The 25,333-nt window shown below is 43.2% G+C and overlaps 2 protein-coding genes across 3 annotated transcripts; both read right to left on the bottom strand.

Annotated features, from left to right (window-relative positions):
- Positions 1 to 2,070: 2,070 nt before the first annotated feature.
- LOC115378084 (tripartite motif-containing protein 16-like) lies at positions 2,071 to 3,738 on the bottom strand. The gene has a single exon (XM_030078217.1). It carries the CDS (start codon positions 3,736 to 3,738, stop codon positions 2,071 to 2,073), a length of 1,668 nt encoding a protein of 555 aa, XP_029934077.1.
- A 4,792-nt stretch (positions 3,739 to 8,530) lies between these two features.
- On the bottom strand, positions 8,531 to 10,549 carry LOC115378298 (tripartite motif-containing protein 16-like). 2 transcript variants are annotated; one of them, XM_030078500.1, is made up of 2 exons: positions 8,795 to 10,513; positions 8,531 to 8,654 (listed from the first exon to the last, which is right to left on the bottom strand). In XM_030078500.1, the coding sequence occupies exon 1, from the start codon at positions 10,511 to 10,513 to the stop codon at positions 8,846 to 8,848; it is 1,668 nt and encodes a 555-aa protein (XP_029934360.1). In that variant the 3' UTR covers positions 8,531 to 8,654; positions 8,795 to 8,845. The 2 variants fall into 2 exon arrangements, with proteins under 2 accessions (XP_029934360.1, XP_029934361.1); XM_030078501.1 differs by having other exon boundaries at positions 8,537 to 8,675; positions 8,795 to 10,549.
- Between the last annotated feature and the right edge of the window lie 14,784 nt (positions 10,550 to 25,333).

The following is a 25,333-nucleotide window of genomic DNA, read 5'->3' as shown; positions in this document are numbered from 1 at the left end:
GCTGAACTCTGTAGTTTGCAATGGTGTCGCGTGTATGTGTGTTTGTATGTGTGTGTGTGTGTGTGTGTGTGTGTGTGAGAGAGAGAGAGAGAGAGGGAGAGAGAGAGAGAGAGAAAGCCAACGGTCCATATTTTGGGTGGTTGTCCGTCTGTTCAGCGCCCGCCAACCCATTCTGCAGTTTTAATAAAGGTTTTGCATGTTAAAGTTTTGCTCCTAACACATTGATTATAGTACTGGATAGCTGTCTAAAACCTTAAAAGAAAAAAAAAATCACTCCCAAATCCCACAGATTTTCCTCCTGAAACACCACAGAAAGCCAGAGAAAAGTCCTTGCTACTCATATATAATTAATAACTCATCTAAAGAAAGAAATTACAAAATGTACCCATACCCCCGCCCCCACAGGCAATCAATCAAAAAATAAAAAGAAAATGATAGAATACAAAATAATAATATTAAAATTAATAAGATTTTTAAGTTGTTATAAAGATATTATCTTATCAGCCTGAACAGAAAACTCTGCAGAAATTCTGTGGAATTTGAACACAACAGTGTTGCAGCAGCCGTGTCAGTGTACCTGAACACATCCCGGCACTCCCCCCTCCCCCCCGTCTGTGGCTGATGTCACTTCATGAGGTGGAACATCCAGGAGAGCTGGATTCTCTTAAGAAGTGTGTGGGCCAAAGAGTGCTGTGTTGTGTGTTCAGCTCATTCACAGTGCCTCTATCCCGTGCACCTCATCCATGCCCCTATATTGCAACACTTATGGTATAAAAATTAAAGAGGTTTGGCTCATTCCTGTTAACTCAGACACACACACCCTAAATCCATAACCTTGATTGAGGTGTCTTAAAAAATTAATGCTTTGGACTTGTCGTTTCAATGTATGTCATGAAATAACGTGCAGTTTATTTGTTACCTCAATTAATGAGGTAACAAATAAACAACAATTTTTTTAGTTAACAATTACGTTGTTATAGCAATAAAAGGTGAAAATGATATGTTATTAGGCTAATGACTGAACAAAACTGAAAGGTGGATGCATCAGTAATTAAATCCCCCAAACTTCTGGTTTCATATCAGAAGAAAAATGGGAATGGCGTCCACAATCCCAGGTGAAGAAAACACAGTTCAGTTCTGAGCTCAAAGTGTCGATCAAAGCTGGTTTCATTTCATCCCAGACACAGAAAAATGTCATAAATGACTTTTGAATGCAGGTATTTCTCCCTCCTGTCACTTTGTCTTTTCTACTGTTCATGGAGGGCGTTACAGCACTTCTTTGTGTTTTAGCAGCTAAACCAGTCAAGACATGCTGTCCTGTTACTGTCAGATTCTCTTCAGCTGGTTGATAGACTTTCTGGAACGAGAACAGAAGATTCTTGTTGATTCTTGGAAATATTTTTTTATTGATTTTCATAAACATTCACTTGGCTGACACACCTAATCAGTAAAATCTCATAACAGGCGTTTCTATCTCAGCAGTCACGTGATTCTCACACTCGACCTGTTAAACCAGCATGTCAACAAGAAGAATCATTTCATTTGCAGTGCATTAAAAAAATCATAGTTCCAAAGTCCTGGAAACCAAATCAACAAACAGCTGTTGAGCTACAAAGAAGGACGAGTGCAAACACACTTCTGACTCCATTAAGCAGCAAAACAGGAAGAGCAAAAACATGTTACAGGAAATGTTGAGTGAAGTTAAGAATCATAAAAATCCTCTTCAACAGTTTAATCAGATATTTTTTTCTATTTTCCTGTGAAGTGCAGTTCATTTGGCTTCTCTCTACTGTCGACTGATGGAGTTCAACCCTTATCCACCACGGCTGAACAGACCAAGAACAAAATGTGCCACAGGTGACGTCTGGGACGTGCAGGACTGACAAACCACAGCAATGAGCTTTTAGCTGCAAAATAAAAATGCAGCAAAATATTTTGCAGAACAATCATTTTAAAATGAAGACATACATGTGCAGATCTTGATTAAAAAAAAAAAAAAAGAACGAAACAAGTGCTTACCAACACAGATGTTACAGAAATAGACGACAGGACTGCTTTAATCACTCCTGTCTACTTGAGCTCACAAAACTCTACAGTGGCTTCACTTCCAAGCCAAAGTCCAGCATGGAGAGGCTGAGTGAACATGGTCTGGACTCTGTGGAGGAGAGTCATGGTTTCAGAGACGCTGTAGAAGGACAGAATACCTGCTGTGTGATCCAGGTACACTCCCACTCTGGAGGACACAGGGAGCCAGATTTTAGTTTTGATATTGTTGTGTCTGAAGTCACAGTTCATGTTGTAACAAAACAATGACCAAGATTTGTCATTTTGTCCAAATGCACATTCAGCCCAGGCCCCTGTTCTGCTGATATCCTGATATGAGACTGCTATATAAACTCTCCTCTTCCACTTCACCTCCCAGTAACAACGTCCAGTCAGACTCTCTCTGCTCAGGACCTGCCTCAAATCAGTAAATCTGTCTGAGTGACTGGGATATGACTGTTTTTCTGTCATAAATGTCACTTTTCTGTTCCCCTCAGATAATGACAGCCATGGGTTTGCTGTGTTTGGATCCAGTGTGATGTGACATGAATATTGTAAGAGCTCAGCTCTGGTCTTGGGCTCTGGTTGTGGCAGTAGAACATCCACTCCAGTCACTGTCAGTGAGATCTTGGACCGTTCCTCACTAAGAAGCTCCTGTAGTTTGTCTCTCAGCTGTGACACAGCTGCAGTCACATCCTCAAAGCAGCTCAGAGGACGGATGTTGATGCTGGGTGAGTGTGTAGATTCACTGAGACATGAGAGCGAGGGGTATTTCTGTAGAAAATGGATGTGATCTTGTGTGTGTGAGAGCTGCTCCAGCTCAGCATCTTTCCTCCTCAGCTCAGCGATCTCCTGCTTCAGCTTCTCCTGAACTTCTTCAGCCCGACTCACCTCCTCTTCCTGCTGGGATCTGATCTGCTGCTTCACATCAGACCTTCTTTTCTCAAGCAGACGGATCAGCTGGGTGAAGATCTTCTCACTGTCCTCCACTGCTTTATCAGCAGTGCGACTGATGGCCTCCACCTCCTGCTGAAGCACCTTCACGTCTTTCTCTGTGTCCTGGATTCTCTGCTGGATTTTTTGCCGACTCAGCCCGAGCTCTTCCTGCCTTTTGGTCCTTTCTGCTGCAGCTGAGACTGTGTCGTGGCCTTTATGTTCCTCCATGGAGCAGAGATAACAGATACACTGCTGATCAGTGCGGCAGAAGATCTTCATCACCTCATCGTGACGAGAGCAGATGTTCTCCTGAAGCTTCACGGTGGCTTCCACCAGCTTGTGTTTCTTTAATGGAGCTGAATCGTAGTGAGGCTGGAGGTGCTGCTCACAGTAAGAGGCCGGACACGTCAGACAGGACTTGAGGGCTTTCAGTTTCCTCCCAGAGCAGACATCACAGGCCACATCTCCAGGTCCAGCATAGCAGAGATCAGGAGGAGCAGCTTGGAGTCCCATCGTCTTCACTTCCTCCAGTAACTCTGCAAACATGGTGCTTTTCTCCCGGACAGGCCTCGGTGTGAAGGTTTGTCTGCATTGCGGGCAGCTGTAGATTTCCTTGTGCTCCTCTCCATCCCAGCAGTCTTTAATACAGCTCATGCAGTAGCTGTGTCCACAGGGAAGAGTCACCGGATCCTTCAGCAGATCCAGACAGATGGAACAGCAAAACTTTGCCGAGTCCGGCTGAATTCCTCGCTGAGCCATTTCCCCTCTCAGTCACAGTGAAACGTCTGCTAGTTTCACTTTCTATCAACAGATAAGAGTTGTGCTCCGATCCAAAGCAAACAGCAGCTTTTCCTCACAGTCACTCGCTGATCTGCTGTAAACGGGCTTGTGGGCTCTTGTCCTTCACACTGTGTTGTTTCCACTCGTCTTCAAACTGTCAGATCTGAGAAGCAGGAAATATCTGGGCAGAATCGAACTCGTAATGTTTGAGGTCAGGAAGAAGCGGGAGGGGTTCAGCTGCTGATTTACTCCAGGAAGAGGAGCGCTCTTAAAGAGGCAGTGTGTGTTTAGCTCTTATTTACAACATGAAGTGAAGTTTATGACAGAAATAATTCAACTGTTCCATCTCATTTTCATCTTCAACCAATAGCTAATATGATCTCCAGTTATATTATGAGCCTCCTGTCGGTGACAACTCAGTCAACACAACAGATCCAACAGATACATTCTGAAAAATGTAGATCTGGTTTACTGCACAGTGTTTACTCTGCAAGATAACAAGACAAATAGAAAATATTTTGTAAGAAATGTGGTAAAAAAAACAAAAAACAAAAAGTCTGGAGTGATATAAATAATAATAATAAATTTTATTTGTTGAGCCCTTTCATAAAAGAATCTCAAAGTGCTACAAAAACCTAAAATAACATAACAAAAACACAGAGAGCAGTAAAATAGTAAAACATCATCAACAAGGAGAGAACAGCTAAAAGGAGGGAAGAGAAAGAGCACAAGATGAAAATTCAAAGGCAACTAAGGACAGCTTAAAAACGCCTGCCTGAACAAAAACGTTTTGAGTCCTTTTTTGAAAGTGTCCACAGACTGGGGTTTTCCAAGATGTTCAGGGAGGGAGTTCCAGATGTGGGGGGCAGCGGAGCAGAAGGCTCGGTCTCCCATTTTGCGGAGTCTCGTGCGGGAAGGATGAAGGAGATGGGAGCTGTGGGACCGGAGGTTGTGAGAGGATGAATGAGGAGTAAGGAGGTCTTTGAGGTATTGCGGGGCGTTGCTGTAGATGCAGAGGTGGGTGATGAGGGCAATCTTGTACTGAATTCTTGAGGTTATGGGGAGCCAGTGGAGGTTCTGAAGAATGGGGGTGATGTGGTCATTTTTGCGAACTTTCAGTTTGGGCTGCACAGTTCTGAATGAATTGAAGTTTCCGGAGGTTTTTATGGGTACACCGATGAGCAGGCTGTTACAGTAGTCAAGCCTGGAGGAGATTAGGGCGTGGATGAGTTTCTCTGTATCGGAGATGGTGAGGAAGGGGTGGAGTTTAGAAAAATTCTTGAGATGGAAAAGCAGGTTTTGTACAGATGTTTGATGTGGTTGGCAAAAGTCAGTTGTGGGTCCAGCTTCACACCAAGGTTGGTAACTGTGGTTGAAAGGGGGATGTCTTGACCGGAAAAACAGATGGTAGTTATGGGGGATGACTGGACCTGACGAGGGGTATCAATTAGTATGGCTTCGGTTTTTGAGCTGTTCAGCTGGAGGAAGTTTTGACTGATCCACGCCTTAATCTCCTCCAGGCAGTTGGAGAGGGCCGGAAATGATGATGATGAAGAAGGGGCCAGGGTGGAGCATTGATTGGGGTCGGTTCGCAGATACAGCTGAGTGTCGTCGGCATAGCAGTGGAAGGAGATGCCGTGACGGCTGATGACATGACCCAGTGGCAGCATGTATAAAATGAAAAGCAGGGGTCCAAGGACAGATCCCTGGGAGACACCACACGTGACGGGGGCTGCTTGAGACCTGGCAGACCCCAGGCTGACGTACTCCATCCTGTCGGCAAGGTACGAGGCGAACCAGTCCATTTAGACAAAGGGGTGAGAGTTAATAAGCTATGCTTCTTCTCACTCCTTTTCGAATATGTCATTTGTTTTCTGTATTTTCTTTTGTTAGTATTTTGCTTCCTCAATTTTCATTTCTATATTATGGTGTACAAAGAATTTGTTTAGTAGCAATCAGGAAGCCTTGTATTATTTGTACTATTTGCATATTCGGAATAAACAAAACAAACAAAAAAAAAAACAAACAAACAATTGTGGAGTGGCGGAGACCAATATCTGTGTGGAGGCGGTTTAGGAGGATATGATGGTTGACGGTGTCAAATGCCGCTATAAGGTCAAGGAGGATGAGTAGGGAGGGGGATCCAGAGTCGGCAGCGATAAGAAGGTCATTGGTTACCCTCAACAATGCTGTTGCTGTGCTATGGGCGGTGCGGAAGCCAGATTGAAATATTTCAAACAGTGAATGGCGTTGAAGATCTTCCTGTAGCTGTGCGGCGACAGCTTTTTCAAGCACCTTGGACAGGAATGGAAGGTGAGAGATGGGCTGGTAGTTGGAGAGGCAAGGTTGGGTTTGCTGTTATCAAACCCCCTTCAGAAGAGGTTTGATAACAGCAGTTTTGAGTGAAGATGGGGCATGGCCAGAGTTTAACGATTGGTTTATTATTTGTGTGATGAGAGGGCTAAAGGCAGACAGGTTTGATTTGATGAGTGCTGTGGTAAAGAGACTTATGGAAGTGAAACAAAACTCCATTCATGCTGCAACACTCCTTTAACCCCTTCAGCTCCAACTTCCTCCTAAAACTGCCTCAGAAAAAGCTTCAAAGTTAGAAAACATGTTTGTTTTCCCAAAGTCCCACCATGTCACATAGATACCCAGTGTTGGGCGAGCTGCTTGGAAAATGCAGTGAGCTGAGCTGTACACTGTAACTGTGACTGTACATTACATGAAGCTTCACTCCACTGAAGCTCTCACCAGAGAAATGCAGCAAGCTGAGCTACAATGACATGACTAAATGTAGCTCAACTACATCAGAGCTACTTTAAAAAAAAAAAAAAAAAAAAAAAACATCAAATCAACTTAATTCCAAGTCATTGCTCTCTTAGTGATCAATAAAACTGTCAACTGTCAAAAAACAAACAAACAAACAAACAAAAAAAAACTGTTGAGTTCAATAGTTGATGAAGCTGTGCTCTCTCTGCTTTTACTGCTACAAACCCTGGAAACAACAAAACACAACATGCCTCACATGATAACACTAAGCAGGTGGTGTGTGTATGCTAATGTGGGGGAATGTGTATATATGATATTGTGTGTGTGTGTGTGTGTGTGTGTGTGTGTGTGTGTGTGTGTGCGTGTGTGTGTGTGTGTGTGCATGTGAGAGAGAGAGAGAGAGACAACCGTCCATATTTTGGGTGGCTGTCCGTCTGTTCAGTGCCCGCCCACCCATTGTGCAGTTTTAATATTGGTTTTACATGTTAAAATGTTAAAAAAAAAATCACTTCCAAATCCCACAGATTTTCCTCCTGAAACACCACAGAAAGTCCATGGATTCCATTTGGGCTTGCTACTAGTATATAATTAATAACTCATCTAAAGAAAGAAATTACAAAATGTACCCATACCCCCGCCCCCACAGGCAATCAATCAAAAAATAAAAAGAAAATGATAGAATACAAAATAATAATATTAAAATTAATAAGATTTTTAAGTTGTTATAAAGATATTATCTTATCAGCCTGAACAGAAAACTCTGCAGAAATTCTGTGGAATTTGAACACAACAGTGTTGCAGCAGCCGTGTCAGTGTACCTGAACGCATCCCGGCACTCCCCCCTCCCCCCCGTCTGTGGCTGATGTCACTTCATGAGGTGGAACATCCAGGAGAGCTGGATTCTCTTAAGAAGTGTGTGGGCCAAAGAGTGCTGTGTTGTGTGTTCAGCTCATTCACAGTGCCTCTATCCCGTGCACCTCATCCATGCCCCTATATTGCAACACTTATAGTATAAAAATTAAAGAGGTTTGGCTCGTTCCCGTTAACTCAGACACACACACCCTAAATCCATAACCTTGATTGAGGTGTCTTAAAAAATTAATGCTTTGGACTTGTCGTTTCAATGTATGTCATGAAATAACGTGCAGTTTATTTGTTACCTCAATTAATGAGGTAACAAATAAACAACAATTTTTTTAGTTAACAATTACGTTGTTATAGCAATAAAAGGTGAAAATGATATGTTATTAGGCTAATGACTGAACAAAACTGAAAGGTGGATGCATCAGTAATTAAATCCCCCAAACTTCTGGTTTCCTATCAGAAGAAAAATGGGAATGGCGTCCACAATCCCAGGAGAAGAAAACACAGTTCAGTTCTGAGCTCAAAGTGTCCATCAAAGCTGGTTTCATTTCATCCCAGACACAGAAAAATGTCATAAATGACTTTTGAATGCAGGTATTTCTCCCTCCTGTCACTTTGTCTTTTCTACTGTTCATGGAGGGCGTTACAGCACTTCTTTGTGTTTTAGCAGGTAAACCAGTCAAGACATGCTGTCCTGTTACTGTCAGATTCTCTTCAGCTGGTTGATAGACTTTCTGGAACGAGAACAGAAGAAACACTGTTGATTCTTGGAAATATTTTTTATTGATTTTCATAAACATTCACTTGGCTGACACACCTAATCAGTAAAATCTCATAACAGGCGTTTCTCTCTCAGCAGTCACGTGATTCTCACACTCGGCCTGTTAAACCAGCATGTCAACAAGAAGAATCATTTCATTTGCAGTGCATTAAAAAAAAAATCATAGTTCCAAAGTCCTGGAAACCAAATCAACAAACAGCTGTTGAGCTACAAAGAAGGACGAGTGCAAACACACTTCTGACTCCATTAAGCAGCAAAACAGGAAGAGCAAAAACATGTTACAGGAAATATTGAGTGAAGTTAAGAATCATAAAGAGCCTCTTCAACAGTTTAATCAGATATTTTTTTCTATTTCCCTGTGAAGTGCAGTTCATTTGGCTTCTCTCTACTGTCGACTGATGGAGTTCAACCCTTATCCACCACGGCTGAACAGACCAAGAACACAATGTGCCACAGGTGACGTCTGGGAAGTGCAGGACTGAGAAACCACAGCAATGAGCTTTTAGCAGCAAAATAAAAATGAAATAAAATATTTTGCAGAACAATCATTTTAAAATGAAGACATATATGTGCAGATCTTGATTAAAAAAAAAAAAAAGAACGGAAACAAGTGCTTACCAACACAGATGTTATAGAAATAGACGACAGAAGTGCTTTAATCACTCCTGTCTACTTGAGCTCACAAAACTCTACAGTGGCTTCACTTCCAAGCCAAAGTCCGGCATGGAGAGGCTGAGTGAACGTGGTCTGGACTCTGTGGAGGAGAGTCATGGTTTCAGAGACGCTGTAGAAGGACAGAATACCTGCTGTGTGATCCAGGTACACTCCCACTCTGGAGGACACAGGGAGCGGGATGTTAGTTGAGATTCTGTTGTGTCTGAAGTAAAAGTTCATGTCGTAACAAACCAATGACCAAGATTTGTCATTGTGTCCAAATCCACATTCAGCCCCTTCCCCTGTTCTGCTGATATCCTGATATGAGACTGCTATATAAACTCTCCTCTTCCACTTCACCTCCCAGTAACAACGTCCAGTCAGACTCTCTCTGCTCAGGACCTGATGCCATGCTGTAAATCTGTCTGGGTGTCTGGGATATGACTGTTCTTTTACCATAAATGTCACTTTTCTGTTCCCCTCAGATAATGACAGCCATGTATTTGCTGTGTTTGGATCCAGTGTGATGTGACATGAATATTGTAAGAGCTCAGCTCTGGTCTTGGGCTCTGGTTGTGGCAGTAGAACATCCACTCCAGTCACTGTCAGTGAGATCTTGAACCATTCCTCACTAAGAAGCTCCTGTAGTTTGTCTCTCAGCTCGGACACAGCTGCAGTCACATCCTCAAAGTAGCTCAGAGGACGGATGTTGATGCTGGGTGAGTGTGTAGATTCACTGAGACATGAGAGCGAGGGGTAATTCTGTAGAAAATGGATGTGATCCTGTGTGTGTGAGAGCTGCTCCAGCTCAGCGTCTTTCCTCCTCAGCTCAGCGATCTCCTGCTTCAGCTTCTCCTGAACTTCTTCAGCCCGACTCACTTCCTCTTCCTGCTGGGATCTGATCTGCTGCTTCACATCAGACCTTCTTTTCTCAAGCAGACGGATCAGCTGGGTGAAGATCTTCTCACTGTCCTCCACTGCTTTATCAGCAGAGCGACTGATGGCCTCCACCTCCTGCTGAAGCACCTTCACGTCTTTCTCTGTGTCCTGGATTCTCTGCTGGATTTTTTGCCGACTCAGCCCGAGCTCTTCCTGCCTCTTGGTCCTTTCTGCTGCAGCTGAGACTGTGTCGTGGCCTTTATGTTCATCCATGGAGCAGAGATAACAGATACACTGCTGATCAGTGCGGCAGAAGATCTTCATCACCTCATCGTGACGAGAGCAGATGTTCTCCTGAAGCTTCACGGTGGCTTCCACCAGCTTGTGTTTCTTTAATGGAGCTGCATCGTAGTGAGGCTGGAGGTGCTGCTCACAGTAAGAGGCCGGACACGTCAGACAGGACTTGAGGGCTTTCAGTTTCCTCCCAGAGCAGACATCACAGGCCACATCTCCAGGTCCAGCGTAGCAGAGATCAGGAGGAGCAGCTTGGAGTCCCATCGTCTTCATTTCCTCCAGTAACTCTGCAAACATGGTGTTTTTCTCCAGGACAGGCCTCGGTGTGAAGGCTCTTCTGCACTGCGGGCAGCTGTAGATTTCCTTGTGCTCCTCTCCATCCCAGCAGTCTTTAATACAGCTCATGCAGTAGCTGTGTCCACAGGGAATAGTCACCGGATCCTTCAGCAGATCCAGACAGATGGAACAGCAAAACTTTGCCGAGTCCGGCTGAATTCCTCGCTGAGCCATTTCCCCTCTCAGTCACAGTGAAACGTCTGCTAGTTTCACTTTCTATCAACAGATAAGAGTTGTGCTCCGATCCAAAGCAAACAGCAGCTTTTCCTCACAGTCACTCGCTGATCTGCTGTAAACGGGCTTGTGGGCTCTTGTCCTTCACACTGTGTTGTTTCCACTCGTCTTTAAACTGTCAGATCTGAGAAGCAGGAAATATCTGGGCAGAATAAAACTCGTAATGTTTGAGGTCAGACAGAAGAGGGAGGGGTTCAGCTGCTGATTCACTCCAGGAAGAGGAGCGCTCTTAAAGAGGCAGTGTGTGTTTAGCTCTTATTTACAACATGAAGTGAAGTTTATGACAGAAATAATTCAACTGTTCCATCTCATTTTCATCTTCAGCCAATAGCTAATATGATCTCCAGTTATATTATGAGCCTCCTGTCAGTGTCAACACAACAGATCCAACAGATAGAAAATATTTTGTAAGAAAGGTGGTAAAAAAAAAAAAAAAAAAAAAAAGTCTAGAGTGACATAAAGAGACTGATGGAAGTGAAACAAAACTCCATTCATGCTGCAACACTCCTTTAACCCCTTCAGCTCCAACTTCCTCCTAAATCTGCCTCAGAAAAAGCTTCAGAGTTAGAAAAAACGTTTGTTTTCCCAAAGTCCCACCATGTCACATAGATACCCAGTGTTGGGCAAGCTGCTTGGAAAATGCAGTGAGCTGAGCTGTACACTGTTACTGTGACTGTACATTACATGAAGCTTCACTCCACTGAAGCTCCCACCAGAGAAATGCAGCGAGTTGAGCTACAATAACATGACTAAATGTAGCTCAACTACATCAGAGCTACTTTTTAAAAACATCATATCAACTTCATTCCAAGTCATTGCTCTCTTAGTGATCAATAAAACACGGTCCATTCAGCGCCCGCCCACCCATTCTGCAGTTTTAATATAGGTTTTGCATGTTAACATTTTGCTCCTAACACATTGATTATAGTACTGGATAGCTGTCTAAAAACTTAAAAGGAAAAAAAAAAATCACTCTCAAATCCCACAGATTTTCCTCCTGAATCACCACAGAAAGCCAGAGAAAAGTCCACGGATTCTGTTTGGGCACCAAAGAGTTAAAGGAGCCAAAATACAGTTTATTTGGGTGATGTAAATTTGATGATTTCTGGAAAAGGTCAGACATCTGAATTTTGGGTGTACTGTAATTTATTTTGGGTTGAACCTGATATTATGTTTTGATGTTTTCTTATTTTATTGTGAATAAATTTGTCTCAATTTTGAGAAGGAAGTTGTTTTGTGATTAATAGAGGTAAAAATAGACACAGTGAAGTCACAGTAAATTAAGTTAAGATACATGTATTGGTCATTGATATTAAAATACACTCTAAAAACAGCAACAAGGGTGAACTAAATCAAACTAGGGAATAAAGTAAATGAACTCAGGGCGCTACCTGCTGGTAAAGGGGACAGGAAGCACTACAGCTGAAAGCTCTTTAAACATACTGCAGTGTACTACAAAGCATGACTCAAGGAACAAGAGAGAGAGAGAGAGAGAGAGAGAGAGAGAGAGAGAGAGAGAGAGTGTGTGTGTGTGTGTGTGTGTGTGTGCGACTCGCCCAGCAGTTTGCTAAATCAAATACAAACTACAGCTACATTTTCTATTTCAGGGGTCATTGGCTTAAAAGAGCAGATCCTTCAAAGTAAGCACTGTTCCACACCGCAGCCTGTGTGTGTGTGTGTGTGTGTGTGTGTGTGTGTGTGTGTGTGTGTGTATGTGTGTGTGTGTGTGTGTGTGAATCCAGACTTAAAACCGTGTTAAATTGAATCTAAACATCAGGACACACTGGCGTGACTGACATAACCTAAAATAAAGCCTATCAGGCTGTGTGTGTGTGTGTGTTTGTGTGTGTGTGTGTGTATGTGTGTGTGGGCATCAGCACTCACTGACTGTAAAACACACACACACACACACACACAGAGTGAGGTTTTTCATGCAAATTCCCCCTCAGGTTGCATGGCAGAGTTGATGAGAGAAGGGAAGGAGGAGTCAAGGAAACAAGGAAACAAGGAGGCAGAGAGAGAGGAAGGAGGGAGGGAATGAGGGAGAGTGGAGGGAGAAAGGGAAGAAGGAGGGAGGGGAGGAAGAGGAGGTGAGGAAAGGAGGGAGAGAGGAAAGACAGAGAGAGGAGGGAGGCGGAGAGGAAGGCAGCAGATGAGGCGTGGCCGCTCCTGATGATTGATTGACAGCTGCTGCCTCCTATCGCGGCGCTTACACACCCTCGCTGCACCTGATTGGACGAACGCTTCACCAGTGGAAACCAGCCAACAGGATGTGGAGCCGTTAGAGCTACAACAATAAAAGCCCTCTTACAGGTTCATGGTCTCTCTTTCTTCACAATGACTCTTTTTATTTTTCCCATGTGACCGAGAACACTGCTGTGCTTTAATGAAGGAACACGAAGGGCTTTTACTTTGAAAGGAGGTTTTAGCCTCAGCCCCAGTGCGTTGGAAATTCTCTGAAAGTCTCTGAAAACATTTTTATCAGAGAGCCTTCCCTGATTTTACTTGAGTTTGTTTTAATTCTCTTTGAGCTGGCTTTTATTGTCTTATTGTTTTTTTATTATGTTTCTCATTGATTTGACCTGTTTTATTTTATTATTTTATTTTATTATTGTTTTAATTTTGTTTCACGCTGCTTTTGTGAGGCACTTTATAATGCAGATTTTGCAGACTTCTCCATAAACTAAGATTAGAATTATTGTTATTATTTTTACTGAGGGAACATGAGGGGATGCAGGACTTTTATCTTGAAAGGATGATTTTTCCATTGTGATGTTGATTTTTTATTTTTATTTTTTTTTACTTAAATAAAAGAATTTGAGGACTTCTTCCACCCTGATCTCATTAAAAAAAAACAACAACAAAAAAAAACAACTTCTAATTCAAACAGGGCAATTAACAAAACTGCACTTACTTAGTTACTTTTCAAAATAAAGTTACAAAATGCTTCACAGTCAATGGAGATAAAAAAAAAGATAAAGGACAAATCAGTAAAATAGAAAAGTAAATGAAGTAAAACAGTGATAAAATTGTGATTTAAAAAAATAAAAAGGTAAAATAAATAAAATAGTTAAACCGTAGTTATCGTGAATTTGTCAGAATGCCCATTTAGCACCCCCTTCAGGCCAGCTGAGGAGACGCAAGGGATTATTTCTTCTATGTTCTGTCTCAGCTCCATTCAGCGGTGTTTTCTTTTTCTTTTCTTTTCTTTTCTTTTTTTTTGAGGGCTTTATCTTGCAAAGAAATACAGTTGGACAAACATGAACACATTCATGAATTAATAATCGCCTACAGCCTTTGGGCCCAGTCATGAATTAATGAGACTCGGCCCCAAAAACGCCGCTGAAAGCCGACAAACTGTGAGCAGGCAGAGAGACAGGAGAACTGTGTTTTTTGGGATTTTTTTTTTTTTTTTCAGAAAACATGTTATTTTGTTGAGCCGTGGCGGCGTCCGTGCACGACCGCAGCTCTCATGCCCCCCACAGGCCACCGTAGGCGATTTGTAGAGCCGATGCAGGCGGGAGATTGTTTTGCAGTGCATTGTGGGAGAGAGAAATGGAGCCTCTTTGATGGAAAACAAAACAAAACAAAACAACACAACAGTCGAGCTCACAGCTTGAACGTCTCGAAATGCCCCACCGCCGCCTCCCAGCAGCAGGAAAAACATTAAAACAGCTTAAAACATACGCAGCGTTCGTTTGCCAATATGCAATTCAAATGTGTCGAATCTTACTTTGAAAATGCGTTTGAAATGCCCCTTAAAAAATCAGAATAAAACATCAAATCTGAAGCAAAAACCTGCCACCTCAAAGCCTGATTTTCACTTAAATTTCCCTTCAAGTAGCTTCAAAGTCAGAACATTTCTTTTTTTTTTTTTCCCACTCTGACGCTGAATGAAATATTCAAAGCCGAGACGCCGTTGATTCATGGCTGCAGAATCACACCGAATAGAAAAGATCTGCATGCCTCCTGCGTCTTTTTTATTCGCATTTCCCTGGAATCCAGCAGCTCGTGTTTGGCATCTCCACTAGAATTTCAAAATAAAGTTCTGCGGCTTTGCAAACTGACCCAAAACGGCCGATTTGGGTCATTTTAGGTCGTCTGAGGGACAAAAACATTACAATAGTGTGACTTATAAAACCTGAATAGATCTTTACATCACTAAATTACTGCAATCCTGTGGCCCGCGGTGATTTTTTTTTAAAAAGCTAAGTCGTTTTAGTGAAACTGTATTTCACTTGGAGCCGACATAATAACGGCAGGCAGCACTCTAACTTCCTCTAATGTCTCTGAAATTGTTATATAACACTTGAAATGGCTGCACCTCCTTCTGTTCTCGGAGAGGAATAGATTTTTACTCCCTTAAATTACTATTTCAGCACAACCTGAATGTTTCATGCCAGTTGACTCATTCTGCTGAAATAGGGCCGACATGAAAATGGTCGTTTTAAAATTTTGATATCGCCGAGGATATGAACTCACTATGACTGCGGCCACCGAAGCGAGGAATTAAGTCGCTCCAGCTGTCATAATATGAATCAACATCAAGAAATTAATAATATTTGATTAGATTTTTTTTTTCCCCTCATGAATTTGTCTGGTTTTAATTGATAAAATGAACAATATAAATCCAGGTTATACAGATTTACAGCTGCTGGGAACGGCGTGTGAGGCTCAGCTGGGTTTAAGATCACACACACACACACTTTATTATTTCTCACTGGTGTAAAATAGACATTTCCTGCAGTGAAGTGTGGTAAATGCATGGTGGCCGGACTGTCAAGCAGCAGCTAACCAACAGAGTGTGTGTGTGTGTGTGTGTGTGTGTGTGTGTGTGTGTGTGCTGCAGGGGCTGCTCATGAAAAATACCTGCTTCCCCACTTCAGCCTGTTTACCAGCTGCTGGGAGAGGAGATGTAATGGGAAGCCAGCAGCAGATTGAAAATCAAGTGAAAGACAGATGCTGTCGGTGGAATGAATGATGGTTAAAGGACAAATCCGCCCTAAAACATCCAAGACTGCGAACGAAAACAGCTCCTGGTGATGGACTTCCAGATGTTTCCGGCGGCTCCACTTTGAGTTTGACATCAGAAAAAAATGTTTCAGGATGTAAAAACACGAGCAGTAAACGTCACGTTTTGGTGTCGCTATCTGTGAAACGCTTCTGCGTCTTAACCCCAGACAAAAATCTGCATCATCCAGTCTCTTTTTCAGCCTCGAAATCTTGTTTTTCTTCAAACAAAGTAAAAAAAATCCCACTTGTTTCTGACGGTAATCAACTTGTTTCCTGAATTTTCTTTGAATCAAGTGTCATTTTCTTGATCCTGGTGGGCTGATGTGATTTATTCTGCCTCGTTTTATACTCAAACAAGTGAAACTGCATCGGAAACAAGTGGGATTATGTCAGAATAAACAACTTGTTTGCACACAGATTTCAGTCAGTTTCATTGGACAGCAGCCCCAAAATGTGCCCATTTCCCAAAACCACCATTTGGAAAAAGAATAATAAATCTGTTTCCTGTTCCTGTCTCTGTTCTCCAAATTAAAGGTGAGCTCAGGGGTAAAGGAATAAAAAACAGGCCTTTAACTTAAACACAAAAAGCTGTTGCTGATGTTTGTTGCCTTCTTCAGTTTGAGTTTTAACATCAGAAAATGTTTCAGGAGGTAAACATCAGTTTTCGGTGTCAGTCCCGAGTTAAGGGTCTGAGTAAGGGAGGGTGTGAGGGACAAATGTATTAAACTGACTTTTTTTATGCAAGAATTGACAAAATAAGCACCAAAGTGAACACATATTTTTATATCTATTTATTTATTGCAAACTGCATCCAACCAGCAGAGTGTGTGTGTTTGTGTGTGCTGCAGGGGCGGCGCATGTAAAATACCTGCTTCCCCACTTCAGCCTGTTTACCAGCTGCTGGGAGAGGAGATGTGATGGAAAAGCCAGCGGCAGATTGAAAATCAAGTGAAAGACAGATGCTGTCAGTAAGGGATGTGCGAGGGACAAATTTCTATTTTAAAAATACAGATTTTTCCCAGCTGACTCAGAGGAAGCACACAGTCAAAATATTTCAGCTGTTCATATGAAAAGAAAGAAAAAAAAAATCACAAAAAAAAATTACATTATGGATCAGTGTGCAGATCTCATGGGGAAAAAAATGTGAATTTATCAACCACTTTATAGCCAAGTCTAAAAAAGGAAAATGGCTGAATACACTGTACTTTTCCATTCACTGTACAGATAACACTGTTTCAATACAATACCAAACATGAAACTCATCAAATCAATGACTCTCTGGAGCTTGGATCATCAGTTTAGGGTCTTTAGACAAATTTATTGATATCATCCTTTGAACATCATTTGAGAAATCCAGGCTTTTATGGGCTGAAAACAAAGAAAATCAAGACAGGCTGCTCTTATTTCTGACATGTTAGTTTGGCATCACACATCAGTGTCAGGTAGGAACGAGGACCCAAACACAGGAGCTGAGGCAGATTCTGTGAAGAGGGCAAGTATTTAATAATAAACTCAGGGAATTAAAGAACTAGGAACTCTGGGAGTGTGAGCGTAACACATGACAACAACAACAACAACAATGACCAGACAAAAACTGAACAAGAAACAAGACAAATTGGCTGAGAGAAACACTGGGAAGGAACAGACCAATCAGGGCTGATTACACAAACTCAGGACAGGTGTGGGAACCTGGGAAGGACAAACAAGACTGAGGGCAGAGGAAACTACAAAACACAAAGAAAACACCAGGAGAAACAACCAGCCCGAGTCCAAAACTCAAAAACTCAGAATCATGACAGCATCCACCCCCTCAAGGGAAGGCCTCTGATGTCCTGAACTCAGTCTCTAGGGCACAGGGGTTGATGACTGTTGTGAGAAAGGGGGGAAAGGTTGGTTAGTTCAGGTCAGGAGTCCAGCAGGCGGTCAGAGCACTGGGAACCGGGAATGCGACCAGAATGCAGAGAACCAGGGGGCAGACATCAAAAGTGGCCAAGGTGGAACCTCTCTGGTGGGCAGAACCACACCGGAGGCTGGCCATGAAGTCAGGCAGCAGCGACTCTGGGACGCTGGGCAGTGGTGACAGCAGACGAACAGGTAGGTGAACCCATGGAGCCACTGAAACAGGAGGCTGGGATGACTGTGGCATGGGTCCTAGGGACTGTGACAGCCACCCGGGCTCAGGGAACTGGGACTGGGGCTGCCACATGGGCTTGAGGATCCGGGAGGGCAGCACAAGGAACTGGGATTGGGACATCAACACTAAGAACTGACACTGGGGCAGGAACACCAGCATGAGGAACTGGAACCAGGTCAGCAGCAGCATGAGGAACTGGGACCAGGGCAGCAGCAGCATGAGGAACTGGGACCAGGGCAGCAGCAGCATGAGGAACTGGGACCAGGGCAGGAGCACCAGCATGAGGAACTGGAACCAAGGCAGCAGCAGCATGAGGAACTGGGACTAGGGGAGCAGCTGCATGAGGAACTGGAACCAGGGCAGCACCAGCATGAGGAACTGGGACTAGGGGAGCAGCTGCATGAGGAACTGGAACCAGGGAAGCACCAGCATGAGGAACTGGGACCAGGGGAGCAGCTGCATGAGGAACTGGAACCAGGGCAGCACCAGCATGAGGAACTGGGACCAGGGGAGCAGCTGCATGAGGAACTGGAACCAGGGCAGCACCAGCATGAGGAACTGGGACCAGGGGAGCAGCTGCATGAGGAACTGGAACCAGGGCAGCACCAGCATGAGGAACTGGGACCAGGGGAGCAGCTGCATGAGGAACTGGAACCAGGGCAGCACCAGCATGAGGAACTGGGACCAGGGCAGCACCAGCATGAGGAACTGGGACTAGGGGAGCAGCTGCATGAGGAACTGGAACCAGGGCAGCACCAGCATGAGGAACTGGAACCAGGGCAGCACCAGCATGAGGAACTGGGACCAGGGCAGCACCAGCATGAGGAACTGGAACCAGGGCAGCACCAGCATGAGGAACTGGGACTAGGGGAGCAGCTGCATGAAGAACTGGAACCAGGGCAGCACCAGCATGAGGAACTGGGACCAGGGGAGCAGCTGCATGAGGAACTGGAACCAGGGCAGCACCAGCATGAGGAACTGGGACCAGGGGAGCAGCTGCATGAGGAACTGGAACCAGGGCAGCACCAGCATGAGGAACTGGGACCAGGGGAGCAGCTGCATGAGGAACTGGAACCAGGGCAGCACCAGCATGAGGAACTGGGACCAGGGCAGCACCAGCATGAGGAACTGGGACTAGGGGAGCAGCTGCATGAGGAACTGGAACCAGGGCAGCACCAGCATAAGGAACTGGAACCAGGGCAGCACCAGCATGAGGAACTGGGACCAGGGCAGCACCAGCATGAGGAACTGGAACCAGGGCAGCACCAGCATGAGGAACTGGGACTAGGGGAGCAGCTGCATGAAGAACTGGAACCAGGGCAGCACCAGCATGAGGAACTGGCTGCCCCACAGCAGGAGGTCAGAGATCCTACCCAGCTGCCAGGGAGGAGTGGACATGAAGGTGGCAGCAGCGTGAACAAATAAGCCAAACGCTGGAGCTGAGGCTGGAGCAGGTTGTGTTGACGAAAACAAGTATTTGATAATAAATTCAGGGAACTAAGGAACACCAGGGGCACAAACACAACACATGGCAACAACAAAGACTGAAGCGGAAACAAGACGAACACGCTAGAAACTAACGAGGAAACAAGACACACCTGAGGAACAGGCTGGAAAACAAGACTGGAGAACACAGAGGACTGATTGGCTGAGGGGACAGACCAATCAGGGCTGATTACACAAACTCAGGACAGGAGAGGGAAGCTGGGAAGGACAAACAAGACTGAGGGCAGAGGAAACATCAAAACACAAGGAAAACACCGGGAGAAACAAACAAAGTCCAAAACTCAAAAACTCAGAACCACAACAACGTCCAGCACATTATTCTGTTTTAGTCCAGGATCAGCACTGATTCTCTGATTTAATGGTCAGATCTCATAGTTTAAAGTGTTTTATTATTATTATTATTATTATTATTTTAATTTTTACATGTTTAAGTGTGGAAATGCGGTTGATAAAATAGTCCAGTGATGTAGTAAGCAGTGTTTATAGTTTTTTACAAAATTGTGTCATAAAACAACAAACGGAAACGGACGGTTTCAGACTCAGAGTGTCAGGAATCACTGTTTGTGTGTAAACACTCAGAAAAAAACTGTAAAAAGAAGACTAAGCGCAAAGAAATGAGTGATGTCATTACTTTTTAGAGAGAGTAATTAGTGATGTGATCGCAATCTGTAGAAAGTAATGAGTTACTTTACTTGATTACTGAGATGAGACTTGATGTTAAGAAACATTCAACAACCAGATGTTTGTGCCTAGACCAATTATAAAATTGGAAAACGTGCTTTCAAGTTTAAAGCACCATCCAGTTGGAATAATTGACCTTTTTCAGTCAGATCAAACGTCACAATAAATGCTTTCAAGACTTCTCTGCTCGATTATCTCGATTCTACTTTTTTGACTGCTTTGGATTATTATGATTTTGATTACTATGTTCTTGACTGCTGTGCTTTGACTGTTATATTTGCTTGTTTATTTTTATGTTCTGTTAATTTTTTTTTATATGACAGGAGTAACAGAGACAGTGGTCAGGGAGGCTGGGAGAGCCTTGTGGTTATGTATTTATGTGGATGATATTGTTGTTTGTGTTACCTTGTGTTTTTTTTGTTTTGTTGTTTCAGGACCTCGGTGCGACTCCAGGTGTTTATCCTTGCAATAAAATTTCAACACTGTTTCTGAGTAACGTACCCAACCCTGGTGGTGAAAAGGTTCTCCTGAGATCTTTGACAAAAAGATTCACTAAAGAACCTTTTAAAAAAAAATAGTTCTTCGTGGAGCCAGTTGGTTCAGTGAAGAACCCTTTTCAATTTTTTATTTTATTTTATTTTTTTTAAATGAGGAACCATCTCCTAAATAAAGTGGATCTTTACAGCTGATGGTTCTCCATGGAACTGTTTAGAACCACATTTTTCTGTGTATTTGTGTCAGTTTATGTTCTGCTCTGTCTCCACAGCAGGAAACGGATTCAATGAAAAAAAAAAAAAAAAATCCTAACTACTTGACTTTAACAGTTCAATTTTCAGGATAAACTTTTTCCCTCCCAAAACAAGGAGCTTGTCTGCTTCCAGCCTTCCTCCTCCTCCTCCTCCTCCTCCTCTTCCTCCTCCTCGTTGCTGATGTTTGGTCCACTGCTGCCGGCAAGAAGCTGTGTCGAGTACAAACGAGAGATCGATGAAAGGAAATCATGCCTTCCCTCTCTCTCTCTTTCTTTCTTTATACAATCCACTCCATCTCTCACTCTCCGTCCGATCTCTCCTTCACTGCTCCCCTCTCCTCCTCTTCCTCCTCCTCCTCCTCCTCCATCTTCAGCGCCTCTTTAATTTTCCGTCTGCCTTGTTTGGGTTATGTCGGGTCGGATCAATATCTGTGCTCAGAGATGAACTCGCTCTCCAGGTGCAGAGGGAGCGGCCGGGTTCAGCTCGATTTACGCGCACGTTCTCCTGCAAATGTGGAATAACGGCGCGTATTTGTTTTGCTTGAATAAAAACACGAGTGACACCGAGAGACTCGATGACCCGCGACCTGCAGCGGCAAACAGTGAAGAGAAACACAAAGTGAATTAGGAGCAATAAATATGAGAAAGTGGAGGAAAACTGAGACGAAAATGTGAAGATGGAAATACAACATGAGGTTTGTGCATGAGGAAAAAAAATGCAAAATTATAAAAAAAAAAAAATACAGCAGATAGTTTCAGTGTTTGAACAATAAAAGGAGCTTGACTGTATGACAAACAAAACTATACAATATTTAGTATTCACATCAAGACTCTCTACAGGAGGATGTACATTTGTTAAATATAGATTTAAAATGAATGTGCACATTTACAGATGGGGTTGTAAATGTGCACATCACCCAAACTAACTCTCATAAACGTGAATATTTCCTAAAGTAAATCTAGTAAATGTGCACATTTCCTCAAATAAATCTTGTAAATGTGCACATAACTTTATAAATGTGGAAATACGGAGATATGGGAATGTCAGGAATTCAGTTTCTTCTTTTTTCTACATGGAAAAAACATTCACTTCTTTTTAGGCTGCCTTCTATTTAAAAAAAAAAAAAAATTATACTTGCACCAGTGGCACATTTTTTGTTAAACATGAAGCTGTTTTCCTGTTGTTTAAGCTGCTCTTATTATTATTATTATTATTATTATTATTATGTTTACTGCTTTTTTCCCAGTGCTGCTTCTATTTATTTTTTTAACAACACTGAGAAAAGTCGTGATAAACTTCATTTTAACCGAGTAAAATGACAATAAAAATCATTTGGTTCTATTTTCTAAACCAACTCTCATAAATATGAACTTGTTCCTAACGTAAATCTGGTAAATGTGCACATTTATCAGTTCATTTATTGCAGCGTGTGCACATTTACCATCGTCCCACATTCACTTTGACATGTGCACATATTTATTATATATCTACAGACTTTATATACATATACGCAGACATTTAGCAGAGGTTAAACTTCATGAATCGACTTTGCTCAGATTCTTTGTCGCTGTGCTTTATTGAATCTGGCGTGAATGTTTGTGATATCAAACCGCCTCATTATGAACACCACGCGGAGATCATATTTTATTCTTGAATATTTGATTATTTTCTGCTGCAAAAAAAAAAGAAGAAGAAAAACAAAACCTTATTTCTAACAGGTTGCCGGGTAAATTTGACTCTTGAATGAACACTTTGCAGAGCAGAGTGTCTGTGTGGGAGCCAGCAGATGATGGATTTAGATAGATAGATAGATAGATTACTTTATTAATCCCCAAGGGGAAATTTAAAAATGTCACAAGCAGCAGCAAGGAAAAAGAAATACATGACAATGGAGAGAGAAAAAAAAAAAAAAACACAAACACAAAATCATGGGACCCAGAAGTGAAAATACATAAATTTGTCGTCTTCGTGTTGGAAAACGAACGCCGACACATCGTGGGAGCAGCTCATGTTGCTGCGTCGGCCTCCGTGAGCCTGATCCTGGATCCCCCGGGCGGTAAAGGAAGTCGGAGGTTTATCTTGTTTGATGGTATATATCTCTTCTCCCTGGAGTCTCTACCCTCTGATCAACAGCTCCTCTCATCCTTCTGTCAGCAGGCTAATTAACAGGATAATTAACAGAAGCCATATATGGACACAACAGATGTAAAACAAACCGCCAGTCCGTCGGCGACTCTCTTTGAAGATGCAGGACACGTATGGCATTGTGTGTGTGTGTGTGTGTGTGTGTGTTTTCATATTCATCTGTTATTAACCCGTTGAGATGTGAACTGCTGCAGCTGCGGTCAGGGAGGCGGCAGCGCACGCCAAGTCTCTCACACAAACAACGCGGCATTAGCATAACGCCGATTCCAAAACAGAGGGAGAGTTGAATTTAAATGAACGCCTCATTAAAAATTGATGGAATACAGGCCGGGCGATAAATACCAAACGCACCGCGCTGCCCTTTGCATGCGAGCCCGAGAAAAGGACAAACAGGAAATTAAAAGAATAAAAGGAAACGGGGAGTGTGTTGGTGACGGCCTGTGATTCAGGAGTTTGAAGAACAAACATTTCAACTCAGGAACAATCCCGTTTCCCGCCGAATCTAAAAGAAAAATCGCCCCTCCGCCGGTGACCGAGCCCCAGAGGAGCAGGAGAACAGCCTACATTTCCCAGAATGCCTTTTGACACCCACCAGATATTAAAGCTGGATCATTCAGGTGTGCACAGTTTGACTGGGGGACTGGGACTTTTTTTTTTTTTTTTTTTTTTTTTTTCTCTGCTGATGTTGCTGTGCATTTTGGTCTATGGACGCTGCAGCAGTGCATTCTGGTTAATAGAGGCTGCAGCCGTGCATTGTGGTCTAGTGAGGGCTTTAAGATGCTATCTACTTAGAACAACCCAAAAAATTTACTTGCACAAGCGTCTTTTTTTTTTTTATTTTTTTTTTTACTATACGTTAAGATGCTAACGCCTGTTGCAGCGTTGCATTCTGACGTTTACCTCCTGATGTTTTACCTCCTGAAACATTTTCTGATGTTAAAACTCAAACCGGAGCTGCAGGTAAACGTCAGTCTGACAAAACAGACTGAAGAAGGCAAGAAACATGTGTTTAACTTAAAGGCCTGTTTTTTTTTTTTTTTTTAATTCCTTTAAGCCTGAGCTAACCTTTGATTTCAGCACAACAGAGACAGGAACAGGAAACAGGTTTATTCTTCTTTTTCCAAATGCTGGTTCTGAGAAACCACCATAATCCCACTGGTTTGCACCGCAGTTTCACTTGTTTCAGTGTAAATGTGTTGAAACGAGGCCGAATAAATCACATCAGCCACCAGGATCAAGAACATGACACTTGAATCAAAGAAAATTCAGGAAACAAGTGGATTATTGTTGGAATCAAGTGGGATTTTTTAACTTGTTTGAGGAAAAGAAAAGATTTGGAGGCTGAAAATGACTCAGATTTTTGTCTCGGGTTAAGATGCAGAGCGGTTTTTCGCAGATCCGCCGCGGCGTTCCGACGGCCCTCAGAAAGCTCCGGGAGCCGCACGCCGCCTTGTCTCTCGACCTCCGAGCCAAATTACCTCTCCTCCTGATCCCGGACTTTGATGCTAATCGCTGCGTCGCCCTGTCAGTCGGCTCTCGGCGGAGAGAAAAGGAGTCAGAGGTATCAATTCTACTTATAAGCGGCTCTGAGGACGGAGTAATTTATTCCATTTTAAGTGTCTGTCCCACTCCCTCGTCTCGCCTTATTCTTACCTTTTCCATTTCCTGTGAAATTGCCCCTGCTTGGCGGGATAAGGGCCTCAGAGCTTGTTATGGCCTCCAGACATTTCATTCCATTTCCTCCTGTTCGTCTGCCTCCATCACTCTCTCTCTCTCACACACACACACACTTTATTATTCTCTCTTCTTCTCTTCTTCTTCTTCTCTCTCGGCTCTCGCTCTGACACGTCGAGTCAGATTTGCTTATGAAGTGCTTTTAACAAAGAGAGCAGACAACAAAAATACAGCCGAGAGCGGAAAAACACACGGTGGATCCAGACAGATCACTGCCAGATGAGGTGTGTGTGTGTGTGTGTGTGTGTGTGTGTGTGTGGTGATATCTATGAATGGATTAGAGAGCGTCAGTAACAGTGCAGAGCAGGCAGTTTGCAGGGGGAGAGGTAAAATGACTGCAGCGAGGTGAAGAGAAAAACAGGTGTTGGTTGTAGGTGATTCCACATGAACACGTTTGATTTGCTTGTTTAGAGGCTTCTCTTCGCAGCAGACGAAGCGTTTCCTCCGAACGATGCGCCTCACGTTTTTCCTTCGGGAGCCCACAGGTTCAGTCACGCGCCGCAGTCGTTGTTTCGAATCCGTTTCGGCAGCTTTTCTCCCAAAAACCACGCTCCCGTACAACTAAACTGCATTTTTTCGGTCACGTTTCGAGGCCAACATACTTTTTTGTCGTGGATTACCTTTGTTTGTTTGTCGCCAACATGTTTCCGATCAGCTTATCGGAGCTGGTTATTAGGGTTAGATTAGCCTGAGCCGCCAAACTCCGTGGTTAAGATCAGGAAAAGGTGGTGGTTAATGTTAGGAAGCATCAGAACACATTTGTATTTTGGACGTTGAAGGAGCTCAGGAGGTTAAGTC

This window comes from Myripristis murdjan, chromosome 19, assembly GCF_902150065.1.
Source record: "Myripristis murdjan chromosome 19, fMyrMur1.1, whole genome shotgun sequence".
In the NCBI taxonomy this organism is placed as follows: Eukaryota; Metazoa; Chordata; class Actinopteri; order Holocentriformes; family Holocentridae; genus Myripristis; species Myripristis murdjan.
The sequence above is the reverse complement of the archived record's forward strand: the minus strand, read 5'-3'. Positions and strand labels throughout refer to the sequence as shown.